Genomic DNA, 19,868 nt, shown 5'->3' with positions numbered 1-19,868 from the left:
TCAATTCCAGTAGACTGTCCTTTATTACCTTCTCCAACCTTTCGCTACCATATCGTTTTCCGACGAAGGTTTTCTCTCTGATATAGAAGTAAAGTGCTTAGCATTCAAACAGAAATATGTCAGACGAAATTCCAACGGTCAAAGTACCAGCGATTCGATCCAAACACTCTACGATGGGTTTCTTGAGAATCGACTCGATCTTTAGAGTTTGCACGAGAATCTACTTCCGTCGAGACTAAGTTGTCGCTCTTTGATCCGCTTGTTTCTCTGCGAGACTATGATGACCACCACACGAACCATTTGGTCTAGAACTGTGCACGAAACAGCCTTGGAAGGTTACCGAGGAAGACACCGTGAATGTTCTCGTTCTGTTCGTAATCTAAACTACAGTTTAGACAATGTTGAGCTCTAACAACATCTAGAATATATGATACAATATCTTCGTTCCGTCGTTGTTTCGATATTCACTCGATACCGTTTTCAATTTACATGTATGCAAAATCATGGTATACATCTGTGCAAAAACTAGTAATAATAACTATGAGTATTTCGTGTCTCGACACATTTGCAATGAAATTGATCGCCAACAACTTAATACGATTAGCTGAAAAATGAAACATTTATATTGTATTATTAAAAACATTAAGAAACACTGGTAAATATACAAGGTAATAACTAAACAGAACAGATAATATATTTAAACATATTATAAAAAATAAATGACCTAATGTTAAGGTAACACGAGAGTTCTAGTCAAGACAATATTTTGTTCGAATAAGATTTACCGAATAAATACATTCGATATACAGGGTACTTACAGGTAAATGCCGTTTGAAGTAACGATTGAACTATTGATTTTATAAGAGAAAAGTGCAGCGACGATCTTCCATTTTCTAGGTAACATTTCATGGGTTACAAGTTATAAGTATGATAAATTCAACGATGTGACACAATAATGTTCAAGGTCACGGAGGATCGAAAATGAAACACATAATAAATATTATCGTCACGTTTGAAACGGGTAGTTGACCTTTTCGAAAGAAGAGCATGTTGATTATGTATTTCATTTTCAATCGTCCACGTTTTTGAATATAACTGTAAAATCAGTAGTTCGGACGTTATTTCAAGCGACACATATCTGTGCATCCGTTGTATATTTAGAAATAAATTAAAATATAACTCCCAATTTCACGTCGCTTAATTGCGAAAATGACACGTAGGGTGTCCCGCCTATTTTCTTTTTCCAAAGAATTTCTTCTACTCCTAAACTTAGAAATAAAATTCTCCGTGATAAATGAGAAAGATATCATTGTGGATACAGATGTTGCAAACGTATTTGACTTTCTATTCGAATCTTCAAGAGTAGAGAAAATCTTTCAAATAATGAAATTAGGCGAAGCAATCTGTATACATACTTGTAGTAGTTTTATTGCTAATATTACAATTATGAAATGAATTAGGAACGTAATAATTTCAATTTACATAGCACCTTGAATATCTGTAATCTTTCTGAAACCGTAATTACATCTCTGTAATTTGTAACTACAATTATATTTTCTTTGACAAGAAGCATTCTCAAAACATTCATAAGAAAAATAGTGTACATCTATTTATCGGATTAATCTGTAACATACTTACATTGATTTTTGAAAATAGTATATTTTTTTACAGAACAATTATTATGTAACTGTTGTATATGAATTATTTAACGTTTTGTAATTTTTAATATTTGTACATTCATAATAATTTTCTTAAAATACATTTCAACTTAGCTATACGAAGAATAAATAGAGAATGTATATTGAATTTTAGTATTAATACTGAAAAAATATGTTATTTAAAAATTAAAGGGAAAACATATCACATACTATTTCCAATATTTCTATAGTAGACTTCTTCGATAAAATAGTACTGATAAAACAGAAAAAATATTGTAAAATCCTTTTTCTGAGTTATTCTGAATCATAAAAAATATTTATGATTTATATTCGGTAAATAATTAATTTATGTAAAGCACATTGAAACGGTATTTTAATTACATGAAATTACGTAAAACGTTATCCAGACGTTTACGTCATAAACTCCAAATTATAACATTTTAGTTTTCGATTGTTTTTACGACACATTTTCAGAAAAAAATGTCTTCCTACGATTTAAACTTGCAATATAATATTAACATTTCACCTATTGTATCTACAAAAATACTATTATATCAATAGATACAAGCATGAATTTAAAAAAAAAAATTCAACACACTTACAAAGTGATAAGTACGAAATTGAACAATCAAAAGGTGGAATGTCAACCCTATTAGGTCAGTTTTGATAATTCCCCTTAGTAAGCAGTTCTTAATACATTTTCTAAATTAGCAAATGAAAATTGTACATTATACATTTTTCAACAGTGAGCAAATCAAGTTAACGAATTAAGTATATCTGTATGCTATTAATATTAATGCTAAAAAACGTCATTACTTGTGCTTTTAAAATACGTATTACATTCATTTTAAATATTCACTCGGTAACTCCAAAAGAATGTGAAGTGAAAGTAATACAAAAATATATATAAATATGTGATTTACAAATAAAATGCACAAGTTTGTTTTCAATTAGCCCCATAATATAAATTTTAGTTTGTTAGTATCATCATTTTAAATTATTTTGTCTATCTTTTGTACAATTCGATATAAAGCAACATCTGAATACTATGTGCAAAGAGTACATCTATTTGTCACGTATCTAGTAAAATAGAATTCTACGATTAAAAGACCAATTTTATAGATAAACATCGATAATGAAAGAAAAAAATAACACCATCAAGGGTAGTGGGAGAAATAACACTATCAAGGGAATTATTCTGTTTTTTCATCTTCAACATTAAAACCTATTGTCACGCTAGTGCTGCCTGTCAAACTACTTGCAACAGTCAGGATTGGCTCCTCTAACTTTACCGTAGACGAAGGTTTTAATTTCATCATGTTCTGCTTCCAATTTTCTAAATCTTCGCCAGACATATTTGAAAGTGAGCTTAATTTCGATGTGCATTTATAACTGAAATTCGTTTCAGTTTTCGGCGCAGCCGCTTTTGGCGCAGAAACACTTTGCGATCGAGAGAAATTCTTTCTTTTGTGACTGTTGGAAGTGTGGGTCTTCTTTTGATCTTGAATCATCTCTGTATTTTTATCTTTATTTTTCTGACCTTTTTCTGTATTGGAAGATTCAGCTTTCTGAGAGGTGGACGGTTTTACTTTGTCAGATATGTTCACTTCTTTAATTCTGACGTCTTCGTCCGATATATCCATACTTTCCACAAGAAATCTAGAAAAAAAATAATAATAAAAAAAAATCCCTTAATTTTATGCGTGGATTTTATTTCTGCATCACATTTTTGAGGTACCACAAACCTTCCAATTTTCTTGCAACTATTAGACTTGATGCTCGGAGACTCCTTTTGCTCGAATATCTGTTTAACATCCTGTTTCTTTTGTTCTTCGGTTTGCTTTAACGTTATCGTATGGTCTTCATCGTCATCGATATTGTCAATAGGGAGATCGTCAGTGTGTATAATTTTCTGTAAATTACTACCAAATCCTGCTCCGAAACCACATTTCCGTATTTGGCCATCTTCGTTGCTGTAATAGTCCGTATATGACACACTACCACGACTTTCTCTATGATCTTGGTCTATATTCATGCAAAATTCGTTGAAATCAACATCCAGGCAAGGAGTTGTAGGAAATTTAGGACCCGTGTTAAAGGACTGTGCTCTATAATATAGAATATACAAAAAACGTTAATATAAAAAATATTATCGCTGCGCATATTCCAATTCCGGGAATTTTCTTGCTTAGATTATCGATTAAATATTACTTACCCTTCGTTACTAATTAAGCTTATGGACATACTACATTCTCCCGTTGAAGTAGGAGCAGGAGACGAAGGTTCAGATGATAAAAACGATTGTGGTTCGCTACTCCATCCAGTACCTATAAATTTCAATACTATTTGTATACAATATCTTTAAGAATAATGATATTTCAAATTGTATTAATTAAGTAATACTCACTATTAGGACTAGTTGGTGACAATTGATTTCTAATGTCGCAAGTTTCTCCATCGTTCGAAGATTTGTATTGTATCGGAGTTGGTGTGATGTATCTAAGAGAAAATCACCTTCGTTTCTATCCGAATCGTATCGCACCGAATCGCTTATTTACATATTATTGTAATTGATCAAATTCAGAAGAAGAATAAAATATTTCGAAAAGATTAAGCATCAAAGAAAGGTAATACGATCGCTTCGATACCACTATTTTGTTAAACAACACAAGCCAAACAAAATAAAAAAAAGCTTAATACTCACAAGGGCAGTTTACTTAATTTCTTACGGTACCTGACAGCTTCCAAGTCGGAAGAGTGGTACTCGCGACTGATTCCCCCAATACTAAGATTTTGGTTAACCGATTCGTGTGTAGATCCAGCGGGTGAAGGATATTTGGGGGGTGAAGAAGCAGGTGTACGAAACAGAGGAGCACTGGTCATCATCTCCAAGAATGAATCTAGCTGACGTAGCGACAGCGCGTTGTGAAGTGTTTCCAATGGTCTTATCGGTGGTACACCACCGAAACCTTCTATCGCTAATGAGTGTACAATTGAATTAGTCCAACGAGTATTTTTGCTTTTTTATGAATAAAATCGTACGATTGCAACGGATAATATAGCTCACCGGCAACAGCAGAGGCATGAGGAGGTACCATATCCTTTAGGTTTGGTGCACTCGAAGATCCACTAATAACCGCGGTGCTGAACAGACTGTTCGCTGATCCTGTCAGCTTCTTGTTGACGTTGTAGCCCAACAGCTTGAAATAACTCATCTGTCCGGAGATACTGTGACGGTGGCGCCTTGCTGTGCAGGTAGGGTCAGGTTGAATGATTGAAGGTCGTGTGTCTGGAGACGAGAAGGATCGTTGAGGCTGGAGACGGGAGTACGGTGCACGTGGACACTTGGAACGATGGTTAGATTTGCGAGGAGTATCGTGATAATCGTGAACATCATTATTACGCACAGAGGACGTATGATAAAGCATACTACTATGATCTGGTACGTCTACCAGGCTACTATGCCGTTGGAGATTCACATTGGTGCAAGACCGACGTCTGCGTGTCCAAGAACAGCTGGCCGAGGAACTTTGAATCGAACACAGCGAATTTACTAATGGAAGGATATCAAGTGTAGAGAAATTGGGACAGGATACCGTTCTGGTTAGCGTACGATTACTCTCAACGACAGATCCACCATTGAACGTCCATCTAGTTACTTTCTTGTCGGGTCTCCACTTCTGTTTATCCTTGAATACCTGACGTTTACACACAGAAGGTTCATTGGACGTAGACTCTGAACAACAAGGATCGGGATTCTGTCTTTCAAGTAACGCAGAACGTTGTCCTTTTTTAGACACAGAGAATAAACCATGGTCGAGGTCAACGTTCACCGATTGACGTGACTCGTTGACATTTCCACAACTGTCGTTAGAGGAAACGCTGCAAGAGGAACGATTAGACTCATTCTGACGCAAATTTAGATAGCAGGAGCAATTAAAGAACTTGTGCGACAGCGAGCGAGCGAAATATATGTCAAAATTCGAACGTTCCACGGGTGGTAGTTCTCTGCTCTGCAAGATCAGCTCCGATACATTACAGTTATAACAAAGACATCTGGGTAGATACGGAGACAACGAACGGGACCGTTTCTCGGTTTCGATCCGTTCTTTTGCCGTCTCTTGGATTCTTTCGTGATAGGATAACGAAAGGGAAGACTTTGGCCACGGATTGTTACGTGGCAATCTCGTAGGATCGCTCAACTCACCGTTACATTCGATGCAGGGAAGAATCATTTCAGAATGGGAACGTCCGTATTTCTTACTTTGAGAACGTAGCTGAGGATGAGCCCCTTCAGAATCAGTATCAAGACATGTTGAAGTACGAACTGTGGGGACTGGGAGCACGATATTTGTAATATCTGATGTCTTGCTGTTCGGTGAAACTAGGGGAGTATTATGTAAAGTCACCAAAGGTGTTGAAGTGAAGGTTTCGATCGAAGGAACAAGTAACTCCGGTGAGCTGAAGGAGTGCGACAAAGCCATTGACTTTCCCATAGACACGTGCAGCAAAGCCTGGCTAGATCTCTTTATCCGGCACTCGGTTACATGCTTTCCTGTGTGATGCATGCGTGTTTGCGAATGAAACGATGCAGTTAGAATGAACGAATGGCAATTTAGCAGCGGGACAGGATACAAAGGAGGGAAAGAAAAGAAAAGAAGAGAAATAGACTATTAAATAAACCCATTACCGACAAAATAAAAGTAATCATTGGCAAGAACCTTTAGCTAGATCCAGTCTTTTATCAACAACCATCTCTGAGAATCTTGAACATTTCCTTTGTTTCAGAGTATTTGAGAATGTGTAATTTTATACATTTGAAAAATTCAATACCTCTAAGATATCTTAAAAATTATTTAGACAATTCGTATACATTTTCTTTTCGACAGTCTTTATGGTTTGTCGAGTGTAGCTAGTTTTAACAATCTCTAATGATAGATTTGAATCGGAAATACTTCTAATACTGAATTCATGTAGACGACATTTTTAACAAACGATTCGTTACCAATGGAGGAATAACATAACTGAAATATAGAGAAAACGGCATATACTTTAACTTACTCGCATTTAGAAGGCACAACTTTGATTAGTGTTACACACCCATGGCACACGATAGCCATGCAACCAGTAGCCAACCAGACAACATCAAAGTTGAATACAAAAACACTCTATCGATGATTAGTATGACTGTGAACTTTCATAATGATGGCAATCAAAGATTTTAATAGTTTTTACAAACTTATGTTTCAATTTCTTCTATACGTGGTATTACCGGACGAGTGGTACCATCGGTCAGTTGGTGATTCAACGTGCGAAAATAAATCGATGAAAAGGAATAACATTTTTCCGTTTGAAGTTTCGTTTACAAGGAAATCGAGTTTAAAAGTGTGTTAATGATACGTTTGTTATTATTAGGTAGTATTTAGCTACTGCTAAATGTCAAAGACGAAACATCACGAAGGACAACGAATACGAATATCTGAACGAAAATATGTCGCGTTACAATTTTCAAACTCGTTTTTCTCGTAAACGAAACTTCGAACGAAAAAATGTTACTGCTTTTTCTCGAATTGTTTTCGCGCGTAGAATCATCACCTGCCCGATGGTACCACTCGTTCGATAACACCCTGCACAGAAAGTACATTGTATACGATCATTGAATGTAATTGAAATCAAACTTTTAATTGCCACCATGAGCTGATCTAATTGTACAAACATTTAGAGACTAAATTTAATTTGTATTTAGAATTTCTAACACCAATAATGTGATGAAATAATGACGTGGTAGATAAAATAAACACACGTGTATAACTTGAACGTAATAAAAAAAACTACCTAAACTCGAATACAAGACCTATGATAAAAGTTTATCGATGCTAACTCGTACGAACAAATATTTTAATGATATTATTTCTAAAAATTGAATGTAAGTGACAAAAAAAAAAAAAAAAAAAAAAAAAAAAATAATAATAAAAAGAAAAGAACATGAATTGCAAACGCAATGACTTCACGAATAATATAAAATGAAGTACAGTATGCAATGAAATTCACACGTTAACAAGTACATATGGAGAAAAAGCAGACATGATCTTAGAAAATAACTACTGTTAATTGCGAATCTCGATGGAACAGTGAGCTTAGGAATGAAGGAATCAGGAAGACAACTGAATGAGTCACATTACATTTTGCAATGATATGTAACTGAAACAGTCGCCGACATAAATTAGTTGGCTTCCACGCGCACAACTATCGCTGAGCAAAGAGTTATTTCAACTGAATTTTCCTATTTCAGTCTATTTTTGTATGTGTCTTTGTTTAATTAGTTCTGTTACTTAAGCTCTGGCTTGTAAATTACATTTGAACTGAACAATCTCTCGGTACTATAATACTTGAAAACAAAAAATAAATTTCACTTGTATACTATATTACACGTGAAAATAATATAATATAAAAGAAAGTGGTATTTATAATATACAAAAAATAATGCAATATTAAAGGATTGGGCGTGACACTAAAGAACTACTATATAGCTAAGAGATCGTGTGTGTAAACTTAATTCTAATGTTGCTACAAGACACTAAATAATTGAAATGCTTCAGAAAAGAAATACTGTAATACCAATAAATGTGTGAGGATGCTACATTCATAAAAAAAAGAAGTAAGAGATGCAAATTACTGCAGTCTAAGACGCAACTAAAAATCACTATCGCAAAAGCGAAGATTAATTTTTGATAATCTAAATGTCGTGTAAGGAAACGACAAATAAATTAAAATAAATCTTTCCTATTAAACTGTAAAGATGTAAACTATCGAAACATTAGATTTTATGGAAATCCTGGAACGATCATTGACTAGGATAATACACAACGTAAATGCACTCTTTTTAATGTTTTCCTGCTGAAATTATAACAGGAAATCGAAATGACATACCTTCTTTGTTGACCGCGTCCAAGCTCTGATACTGCAGCTTGTCCGCAGCTATAAAAAGACATGAAAAACACCACGCTTTGTGACAAAATCTGATTGTAAATTTCAGTTGACCATACATTCCCAAAAAATGAAGCATTGGAAATGAAATCAATGAAAACCTTCTCGTGACACAATTTTATTCTGGCAGTACTTGACCAAAATTTATGCAATAACTATTTACAAGGTTCTTTTTTAACTTTTTGTTAAAAACGAGTTTTAATCCCATTGTTCTAAGCAAAAAGTTAAATACTTATAGGTATCACTATCATGCATAACCAAAGATATTAGCTTTGATTCATTATTACTAGTACAAAATGTACACTACCGATTAATATTATAATATACTTACCTTTCTCAGACTTGTCTTGTCTTTGATGATCATAACTACGTGCACGTGGTTCAACAATTCCACTTCTTTCTGCATCGCGTCGTTGACGTTGACTAGCAGCTAATTGACTACCAAGTCTAGCTGCTTCGTGACCCGCTACAGTTCTAGCACTAAACAGTGTATAAATTAAATCGATTACAGAAAATAGTTGTTTAGAATAAGTATTTTAACTATTACGTGAAAAGTGACTGGAAATTTCAAAGAAACCTTCATTTATAAATGTTTATTTCTGTATACCTTATTGGAATTGGTGCTGAACTTTGTAAGAAACCGCTATCAAATGGTTCATCCATCATGTTAGGATCTAGATCCATCATATCAACAGCTCTACTAGTTGTTGGACTGTCCATCGTTGAATCTGCGACATCTGTTTCCACCACTGGAGGAGGTGTATCCTTTAAAATTATATAAAAATATAAACTATTCGCATTAAGTATTTCACAGTATTTGGAAAGAAAGTTTATACATACAGATTGTACTGGTATATTCATGAAATCATCTTCCAATATTCCTAGTTCTACATCTTCTTCCTCTATTCGTGCACTACATTGAGAAATAGTATCTTGAGCAGAACCACCACCACTTTCACCCTGAAAATGTATGACCGATATAATTTCCAACATGTTTATAATTATTAAGTAAATATGTCAGTTATATAATTTACTTACTATATTATGACTACTTTCGTTGCGCGAATGAGGTCTAAAACCTGGTCCTGGTGGCAAATTCTTTTGTACACAACAATTAACACCAGGACTAAAATGTAACTCAACGTGAAAACGTTCTTCACTACTGGGATCCTTAGTTGGATCTTCGTACAACATAACTACAATTTGTGACATATAATTTAATTCGGAAACCATACTAACATATTCCATAGCCCGTCGCCATTGCTCGTCTTTCATTACCTGTTATCGATATATCAAAAAATTCTTCTACATTGTCCTTGATAAAACAAAAATCTAACAAATGATAACTATTACTTACATCGAGCAAACCACCATAACGTAAAACTGTTAACAACGAGTGCACATGACTTTCACTTGTAAAGTAAAGTCTTGTGCGTACATGACGACCAGGGCTCGAAACACCATGAGAGTACCTGAAATATTTAATGGTCTAAATATATAATATACGTTCAAAATAATACAATACGAATCTAGTTTTACCTTGGATTAAGCCTATTAACCGTTTCTTCTCCAGATTCTTCAATATTTCTTTGCAGATCTGCTCTTATTTTTTTTAGAAGGGGAGTACAAATACCTTGTCCTATCGTAAGTTTTTCTTGTACTGTTAATCCATATTCCTGTTGCAAATATGTAAGTTTTAATATGTAAGTGAAACTATGTAAACATAATTAAAACAATCACGAATTATAAAAATTTCCACCTGTGGTATAACTATGTCCGCCAAATATTTAGAATAAATATATAATTCTTCTGCATGCTCAAATTGCAATGTATGATTGTTATGTTGCAAATCATATTTTATACAATCATAAATATCCGGAATTTTTGATATGTCGAATCTCTTATTTTTAGTACAGAAGTCTTTTTCAATTTTACCCCATCGACGACCCATTAATTCCCACGTCTCACCATGGTAAAGAATGGCATCTAAACATATTTTATAAGTAACAATAATTTCGATATATAACAACACATCAAAATGTACATACCCTTAGTTTTTGGATCATCTTTCTTAATACGCACAATATCCATTAACTTTTGAATTAAGATATGTACATGTTGACAACATCGAACAGGATTTTTAACAAAATCCATAGCTGCATTAATACTCAATGCATTTCCAGGATTTATTTGTTCTCGATCTTCGCGAGTAAATTCTCTGTCCTGTTGTAATAATTCATGGAGTCGAGTTTTTACCCTATAATAATACGTTATTACAATTTACTAAAACTTCAAAAGTAATATTACATTTTCCATTTGAAATATTTATAGAAATTTTCCTACGTACATATTTTGATATTTACTACTGTCACAATCATTGTCCAAGAGACCATTAGTATTAGCGCTCTTAACCATCTGTACTAGTATAGGCGTTAATTCACCCTCTAATGCAAGTAAACCTTTTGCGAAAGCAGCTGCAGTCATCTGAACTCTTCCTTCATCACTTGCATAAATCTTCAAATCATGGCGAAAGGTTGAATGTAGTCGAAGCAAACCCAAGCCTTGAGCACCAGCATAATCACCTATATACAATAAAAACGTTACAAAAGAATAAAACACAGTGACAAAAGTAAAACATGTCTTTACTCTTTAACAAATGTAAAGTATGAATATGATTCTGCAAATGATCTGTGTTTTGGGAAGATCATAACACATTGCTATAAAAATCACTGACTACATATCAATTTACATACATATAAATAGTAATCATGATATGCCGATGTTTACCTTGTATGATTAAATACATTTATAATTACTATACATCGCCGTATTTTTCATTAACACCATACAAACTTTGCACTTAATCAATAAATTTATTGTTTGTTTTGGTGAAATGATGAAGATGCTAAAATCTATTTATGAGAATATGTATTAATGTGTATAGGTAAGTTTGCACTGTATATGTGTAATTTTTGCATGATACTGTATGAACAGTGATACACAACTAACAGACCTATTAAAAAATAGAGTAGATAAATATTTAAGCCTACAAAATGTATAAAAGCAGCTACCACTGAATTGTGAAGCAATTTATTGCGACATAGTAGAATACACATAGAACCAGCATAGAAACAGCATTTCCTTTAAATGTTTCACTCTTAATAATTTTCGAACACTGTTTTAACATCTTTATCTGTTTATGCATAGTAAAAATTGTCTAAGAACTTATTAAACACACTCTTACTATTTCTATGCATTATGGCACAATCTACAAACAACTACAAACAAGCGTTGATTCAGAATAAAAAGTTACCGTGGTTTGGTAACATCTCTGAGTCTTCCTCTGAAATAATATTTGAAATTACCTATGAATCAAACGTTTAAGAAGTTAAGAAGTAAGATGTTTACTATCCTTTAACTAAAACAATGTTATTCGCAATTTGAATTAAAATATAAAATTATAAATATGCTATTACTTGCATAACATCATTGGTATTATATAAATACTTTATTTGATAAAGTCAACTGCCTAACGTTTATATAGAGCTCTATTTCATGATATACTTTATATACGTATATATACATACATATACACTGTGCAAGATTTTAGCAATAACGTATTATGCGTACGCTCGATTGAGCAATTCAGGCGAAAGATAGACCCAGCCGAAGTTCAGCCAACATATGAAACTTATTAAATAAACAATTTTTCGTGACATATGAATTAACTTAAAAATGAGTATGACAAGCGTATGAACATAAGATACGAACCACTAAGGTGTCTACCTTGACCACCAGGGTACATGCAGCGAAATATTCTTCCTAATTCCTCTGCTTGAATGCGACCAGCTGGTGTTAATTCTCCACCCCATTTCAAGATCAAAACAAGCGATGGTTCTCCAAGTCGATCTAATGAAAAAAAAAAGATTTCAAATTTATTTATATTAATCACTTAATATAATATGACTGAAAAAAAGAATGTTACTCTTTATACCATCATCCGAGGAACTTCCTCTTGGTCGCCCTCTTGGTTGATACTTCATTTGTACTTTACGGTTTATTCCTGAGAAGTGACCGTACCTACGATATAATTTTAACTACTTACAGTGTTTTCAAATTAAAATGAAAGCTAACTTGAAAATAACACCTACATCTCTAAAACGCTTTTTAATTGTTCAAGTTTTCCTTGCTTTTCTTCTAATTCTGGCCCTGCAGCTCGATGTTGTATTTCAGCTAATAAACTACGCGCAGTGTCCAATATCTCCTGTAATTGCTTAGGCCGTTTCAATTTGATGTGACCATGTTTATAACCATCATATTTTGCAAATATTTCAAAAAATCTATTTCGAATAAGAAATAATTAACGAAAATTCTATAAATATACACTTAAACACAATGATTGGAAACATACTTTGGATGACGAACTTCCACTTTCATTTTCTGTTTTGGAGTTCTATCACCGTGTCTTATAACAGCAACCACGCAACGTAATTCCATCCTGTAATACAAAACAGGATAATATTAGTTACGAAATAAAAAAAATTGAAATTAACTTACATTTTCCCAAATGTGGTAGGTACAATAGGCGGATCATCCAATTGAAAGGGAACACTCCATGGAATATGCAAAGTAGGTGCTAATTCTCTCAATATCATATTTCCCAAAATCTTAGCACAGTCATCATAATATTTATTTGAGTTTTTTACAAAACTAAATCCATTTACATCGCACACAAATGATTGCCCATTTGCCCTGTAAAATATTAATGTTTATGTATACTTTATAAACACATTATTCTATTGATTAGATATAATTAACATCTCAAATATTCTACCCTTTAATTTCATTACAATTGAATTTCTGTGTACCTGAGTAAGTCGAAACCACAAACCGTCTGTTTGAAAGCCAAACATACTTTTCTACTAATTAGTTTCTCGGCATTACTTAGTATAACGGGATAACGAATTTCTTTTCCTTCCGAATCTCTTTCGACTTTCCCATCTAGTGCAGGGCTTTTTCTTGCTTCTGCATGAGCATAGTCCGGACCCACGGTATAAACTTTAACATCTGTGCCATCAGTAGGCATAAAATCTTCATAAATATAAGAACCTGTTTTACGTACTCGAGATTCTGGTGAATATACGCTACTACGACTTCCAATCTGTAAAACAAATATAACAAGTAACTTAATTATTATTCTATAATTGTCCTTTTAGTGATCATGCTAAAATGAGATAAACCTTTCTAAATAGTCTTTGACTGCCTCCTCCTGCAGATGTAGGATAATAAATGTAAATATTATGATCCTCAGCAGATACTGGCTTTTCCACAAACGGTTTATTGAATGTAACACCATTAACTTCTACATGATCTTCTGACTCCACCAATTCATGATCTACATTGAATTATATACATATATATATATACATATATATGTGTGTGTAAAATAAAATTAGTACATGTAAAACAGCATATATTTTACATACGTTTGGGATCAGAAGAGTCTCTGTCCAGGACAGCATATCTTGGAATTTCAATACCTTCACTGCTTAAAATGGCATAGACTCTTCTACGGTCCTATCAAATATAAAGTTTAAGTAAACATAAACAAAACATTTTCTGCTATTGTAACTTAAAATATTTTGTATTATTTGTTACAATCTGCTTACCTGAATATCATATTGCATTGGTAAATTATTGATAATAAAAGGATTTCTAAGATTAGCATAACTTATAGCTTTATCAAGAGGAAAGCCTTTGCTGTGGAAACTTATTAAACAATCAACAATTGGCCAATCTTCGACTGATTCCTATAAATGTATATTTTCATGAAATAGTAAATTAATAAATCTTATATCAATTTTTAATCTTACCTTTAAAATAACTTCTTCAGGAAATACTATTATTTTAATGTATTCAAATTCTTCTAATCTTGTTAAAATTTCTTTCATCGGTTTACTCTGCGATTTCTTGGCCATTGCACAGACTCCAACCAGAACTTGCTTCCCTTCCCCTTCCAAATCACTTCCACCCATGCATCCATCATCATTGCTGCACCCGTCCGACAGTTCGGCCTAAGTAAAAGATTTGATTTTATATAAGTATATATATGTATGTATGTATATGTATACATGTGTATGTCGATGTTAGGAATTAATGTCCATATACGAAAAATATATTAATACAAAAATAATAAAAGTAATATAAAAATAATTAGTTTCAACTATATAGAAAAATCTTTTATTTAGGCAGAATTGTTGGACAGGTGCAGCAATGATAGATGCATGAATGAAAATGACATACGCGGGTACGCGCGTCCACATACACACATACAAAATTGTATAAATATGTTACATTATATTATATTTAGCAGCATGCTAGTCACATTACTGTATGTTACATTGGTTCTGACGTTATAAAAAAGCTTCATTTTATGTTGCCTTAAATATTGCTCACCAAATATATTTTCAAACAGGATAAAGAAACCAGGGCTGTCTAAAATTTGTTCATAGTAATTCTCATGCAGTCTTGATTCGTTAATCATTTTATCATTTACTACTTTCTTTAATTTCCATGCAATTAAGTATAAAAATTACAAATATTATTACCCATATAAAAAAGAAAACATAAATGGTATACTAAAAACAATAATTTTTAATATATTCTATGTTCTATTGAAAAACAAATAATTAAAAAATATATACAAGAAAATTTCAATAGCAATTTTTAAATTTGGAATTAAAATATCCAATGATTTATGACTTTCTAATTCTATTTAAAATATGTTATAAAGTATTCTTCTTTCTAAATTCAAATCTGGAATTATAATAGTTTTAAGTAAAAGAATTACATTTTCTTTTAATACATACAGACATTTGACTGGCTTGTTGTAAGAAAGAAGCTAGGCAAGTGTCATTACAAAAATATACTCTTAAAACTGTCTAAAATTAGAACTCTGCCAAATTCATGAAACCTTAGTACTATAACTTTCTAATTAATATTATATTTGTGTCATATATAATTTGGGTAATAGCTACTATCTTATGTGCTTAGTTTATACCAATATATATTCAAAAAAATTAAAAATATAAAATAAAATCTAAAAGTAAGTTAAAAGAAATATTTTTATATAATATAAAATGCGATGCCTGACAATTTGCTAAAACATTGTTATAACGTACAAAGCACTCATCACAATAGCATTGTGTATCCAAGCTTGTAACATCTTGAATATTAGTGGCAGGTGCAGAATTTTTGACTCTATTGCTATTACGCCATTTTTTAAGACGCCACCAGTCTTTTAACCATGTCCATTCCATAATTACACTTTTTTCAAATAACACTTCACTAACACAAACTCACTACTGTACTATTTTACATAAGTGAATTAAAAGTAAAAATTGTGATAAACTTTTTTGTTTTAGTCTCTTTAACAGATTATAGATTACACAATGTAATTTAGTTACATATTGCAGTTAAAAAAGTATATATCCACCAATTAAGAATTCTATTAATGGATGATTGAACTGATTTATCCACATCATTGATATGCTTTAAAGTCAAACAATTTATTTAAAAATACACAAAATTCATTATGTTATATATCTTGTACAACAAGTACAATACATATTCTAAGCCAACAGAATTTTCACATACATCTGAGATATACTCATATGTAGTACTTAAATCTATTTTATCTTATCATATCCTACCCTTGGACTTTCATTGTCTCTAAATACTCTGGACTGCCTGAAAATTTGAAGACAATTAAACACAATGTACGTCTGCCAATTATATAAAATGATAAAAAATTTTATTCATACTATTATCATGCATTTGATCATAATAACAAATTTATAATTCTCAAATGCAACCATTCAAAATATTATACTAGTAGATTATTACAAATGTATTTTACTTATTCTTAGATACAAAATTATTTTATTAGTGCAAAAACTATTAACTTTAATACCATGATATCATGAACATAAAAGAAGCTAACTATTGTAAATAACTATCAGTCTCAAATTACTTTACGATTCTTTTAATGCTATTATTACTGCTTGGGTAATTGTATGTTTAACTGAGGATGAATATATGTAAACAAACAGAAAACTCTTTGCTTAAAGATAAAGAAAGAATGATGCCTTTAGAAAATTGCATTTTACAAAATTTTCTATATGCTTCATAAAATATATGACTCTAACAAAGGGAAAATGTAATGAAATATGTGTTATAATTTTCTTTGAATAAAAATATTTAATAAGTATGTACTATGTTTGAACGAGATTGTTTAACATATGATATTTTTATAGGAAGTTATCAAGAAGAGTACAGTAGTGATAGATACAAATAACCAAAGAAACAACAAAAGAAAGTTAAATCATATAAACATTTGAAATTATAAAATATTAATAGCTACTATGAAAAAGAATAATGCACACTTAATTTAATAAACACAATGTAAGTTTTTTTTCCAGATTGTCATGTTATCCATTCAGATTTAGTAACGTTTAAAATACAATATTTAAAAAAATAAGTAAAAGGAAACTCTACCATTATTTGCCAATATGGTTCTGCTTCATTATCACAATCGTAGATGTAAACATCAGGAACTGTAGTAGATGATGAAGAATTTGTGTGTTCCATCATAGATCCGAGTTCAAAATATCATTAACTATGTATATTTGCAAATAATAATCAATGCATAATAAATAATATCATTCAAACACTTAAATATACTCTACAATACATTTACAAACTGGAATCAAACTAAAATCAATATAGTGCATTGCATGTAAATAAAAAAATTGATAACACATTTATAACAACAATATTAAAAATATAAGACATTCTATTTAATTTGGGCACAGATATACATATAATTTTTTCAAGAACTCAATATATATTTAAATTGATCACAATGATTAAACACAAAAAACACAATGAATATTAAAATCAGACATTCATTTTTTTAGACTGACAAATATTGAATAAAATATAAAATTTATGCATTACACGCAAGTTTGCAAAAGAGTACAAGATGCATCTAATATAGGTTTCATGCCAATTTATTTTTAGACTAGTAAATATTAAAAAAGTGTTTCTGGTTTTATAACTCACAAGATTATTTGTGAGAAGATAATGAAATAACAAAGATTAAATAATTTTGAAAACATTATTACATTTGATAATAAAGTACGTCTATGCCTTTTGAAAGAAATAAATTGATTAAGACATAACAATACAAATACAATCGTATATATATATATTGGATATCATGTGTAGATGTTATCATGTTATATACATATTTACAGTTACATATACATTGTATGAACTAAATATAAGTAATTAATATCTTTATGTAATTGTTAAATTGTTTCTAATACGAAATTGACTTTTATTACACATTCTTTATAAAAAAAATCTCATTTTGTAAATTTAGAATATTGCAAGTCACTGTAAAGTAAATTTTCTTGTAAATGGAATAATTTTCTAACCTTTGTGTGTATATATATAATTCATACATTTATTAATACAAAATGTATTAATAATTCATATATTACTTTATATAATTATTTTTAAATATAACAAAATTAAAACTTGTATAACAAGTATTCTCAAACTAGATAAAACATACTCTCGCACAATTATCTATTCCTGATAAATTATCAAACATACATTATTCTTCTATTTTTTGTGTTACTCATATTAGCTGTAAGAATGAAGTAACCTATGTAAAGTTTAAACATGCTGTATAATTGTTCTTTAATAATATTTCATTTAAAATGCAAAATTGATTTAATTTTGATATTAATATAATTTTTAACTTACTGAAGAAAATATATAGTTTGACCAATTCAGAATCACTAATTTGGTAAGTGTTCTATATTAATATTTACAGTAAAACTCACTCTTTTTGATGAACGATATATAGAAGAAGCAACAGGACCCACAAGGGATGGTTGTACTGTGTTTATGTCCCCTACATAGAAAATTGGTCGAGTGGCATTCCGTAGACCCTATTGATTGATTATCATCTGATTAAGATAATTCTAATATCATAAAAAACTCATATTCTTCATATTGATTAAAATATAGCATTTAATATTATAGATTTGATAGTACATTTATCGCTTTAGATTAATCAAGAAGATTATAGTATTATTATGCTGTTTCCATAATTATTACAGTATTAACACTAAAATTTATTAATAGCTAATGAATGTATGATTTTTACTAAATAAAAATGTGATAACAGTTTTCTTTTTGTACATAATTTATTTTAATAGGATTAATTAAAAAGAATAAATATTACAGAAAAAGAATTTTCACAAAATGACCAAATTGTGAAACTAATAATTAGTAAATGATTACTTATTTTAGAAAATAAGTCAATCACTAAGTTGTATTTCAGAAATAAACAAGATTATTGTTTACCTGATAACCATGTTCCAATTCAGTGTAAGACATGTCAGAACAGGTTTCATTGAGAAAGAAAAACTGCTTCAACTTTGATTTAAAAAATTTACTGTGATCCTGAAATAATCAAATACACTTTAGACCTTCAAATTTAAGTATAGAAACAAAAACAAATATTAAAATTAATTAAAAAATTTAATTAACAATTACAATTATTACAATGTAAAACTATAATCATGTAAAAAGTAAAGTTTACAATAGAATTTGTAATATATTAATATTATCTTAAGGTTTACTAATTCACATATATGATTTATATGGGTAAAAATTTAATCGAAAAAAGTACGATAACCTCGACAGTTAGAATTGTATATTTGTATTAGACAAATTTGATTTCATTTAGTTTGTAATGCAACGTAAAGATTTATATATTTAACATTTCAAGTAAAAAGTAAATATTACTAAATACGTTTCAATTTCATATAATAACGCAAATTTTCACTTGCTTATTTATTAGTTATTGTACAATTTATGTTAATAATTCTTGTCAAACTCACCGCTATTACTTTAAATTAATTTGCAGCTCTGACACCAAATATGACAATAAAGATTTAATAAGCAACTTTGAATCTCTGGTCGATTTTGAATTCTTATCCGTGTTCTCCAATTTTCGGACATCTTGTCAAACTTAAATCTCGATTCATCGTTTCGTTAAGGAATCGCATATCCGGATTATAAATCGATATTGCATGATTATATCGCGTAATAAATTGTGATTAAATGATCTCCGTTAACTAATAG

General features: G+C 30.9%; 1 protein-coding gene across 22 annotated transcripts; it reads right to left on the bottom strand.

The window, feature by feature from the left end:
* Window positions 1-1,949: 1,949 nt before the first annotated feature.
* Window positions 1,950-19,864, bottom strand: L(1)g0196 (inositol hexakisphosphate and diphosphoinositol-pentakisphosphate kinase). Of its 22 annotated transcripts, none has more exons than XM_076327748.1 (30): window positions 19,625-19,859; window positions 19,086-19,184; window positions 18,560-18,667; window positions 14,519-14,719; window positions 14,315-14,455; window positions 14,132-14,222; window positions 13,886-14,040; window positions 13,514-13,806; window positions 13,203-13,397; window positions 13,057-13,143; window positions 12,797-12,985; window positions 12,631-12,725; window positions 12,417-12,554; window positions 11,959-11,988; window positions 10,993-11,227; window positions 10,694-10,902; window positions 10,405-10,631; window positions 10,185-10,321; window positions 10,003-10,117; window positions 9,684-9,923; window positions 9,253-9,605; window positions 8,977-9,125; window positions 8,589-8,636; window positions 5,923-6,213; window positions 4,726-4,947; window positions 4,363-4,636; window positions 4,066-4,157; window positions 3,874-3,985; window positions 3,404-3,766; window positions 1,951-3,317 (listed from the first exon to the last, which is right to left on the bottom strand). In XM_076327748.1, exons 2-30 carry the CDS (start codon window positions 19,116-19,118, stop codon window positions 2,852-2,854), a joined length of 5,289 nt encoding a protein of 1,762 aa, XP_076183863.1. In that variant the 5' UTR covers window positions 19,119-19,184; window positions 19,625-19,859; the 3' UTR covers window positions 1,951-2,851. The 22 variants fall into 22 exon arrangements, with proteins under 22 accessions (XP_076183852.1, XP_076183851.1, XP_076183863.1 ...); XM_076327739.1 differs by having other exon boundaries at window positions 1,952-3,317; window positions 4,726-6,213; window positions 9,253-9,410; window positions 9,486-9,605; XM_076327747.1 differs by having other exon boundaries at window positions 1,952-3,317; window positions 4,726-4,905; window positions 5,866-6,213; window positions 19,625-19,858.
* Between the last annotated feature and the right edge of the window lie 4 nt (window positions 19,865-19,868).

Source organism: Ptiloglossa arizonensis, chromosome 2 (genome assembly GCF_051014685.1).
Source record: "Ptiloglossa arizonensis isolate GNS036 chromosome 2, iyPtiAriz1_principal, whole genome shotgun sequence".
NCBI lineage: Eukaryota > Metazoa > Arthropoda > Insecta > Hymenoptera > Colletidae > Ptiloglossa > Ptiloglossa arizonensis.
This window is presented reverse-complemented; position numbering and strand designations above follow the sequence as displayed.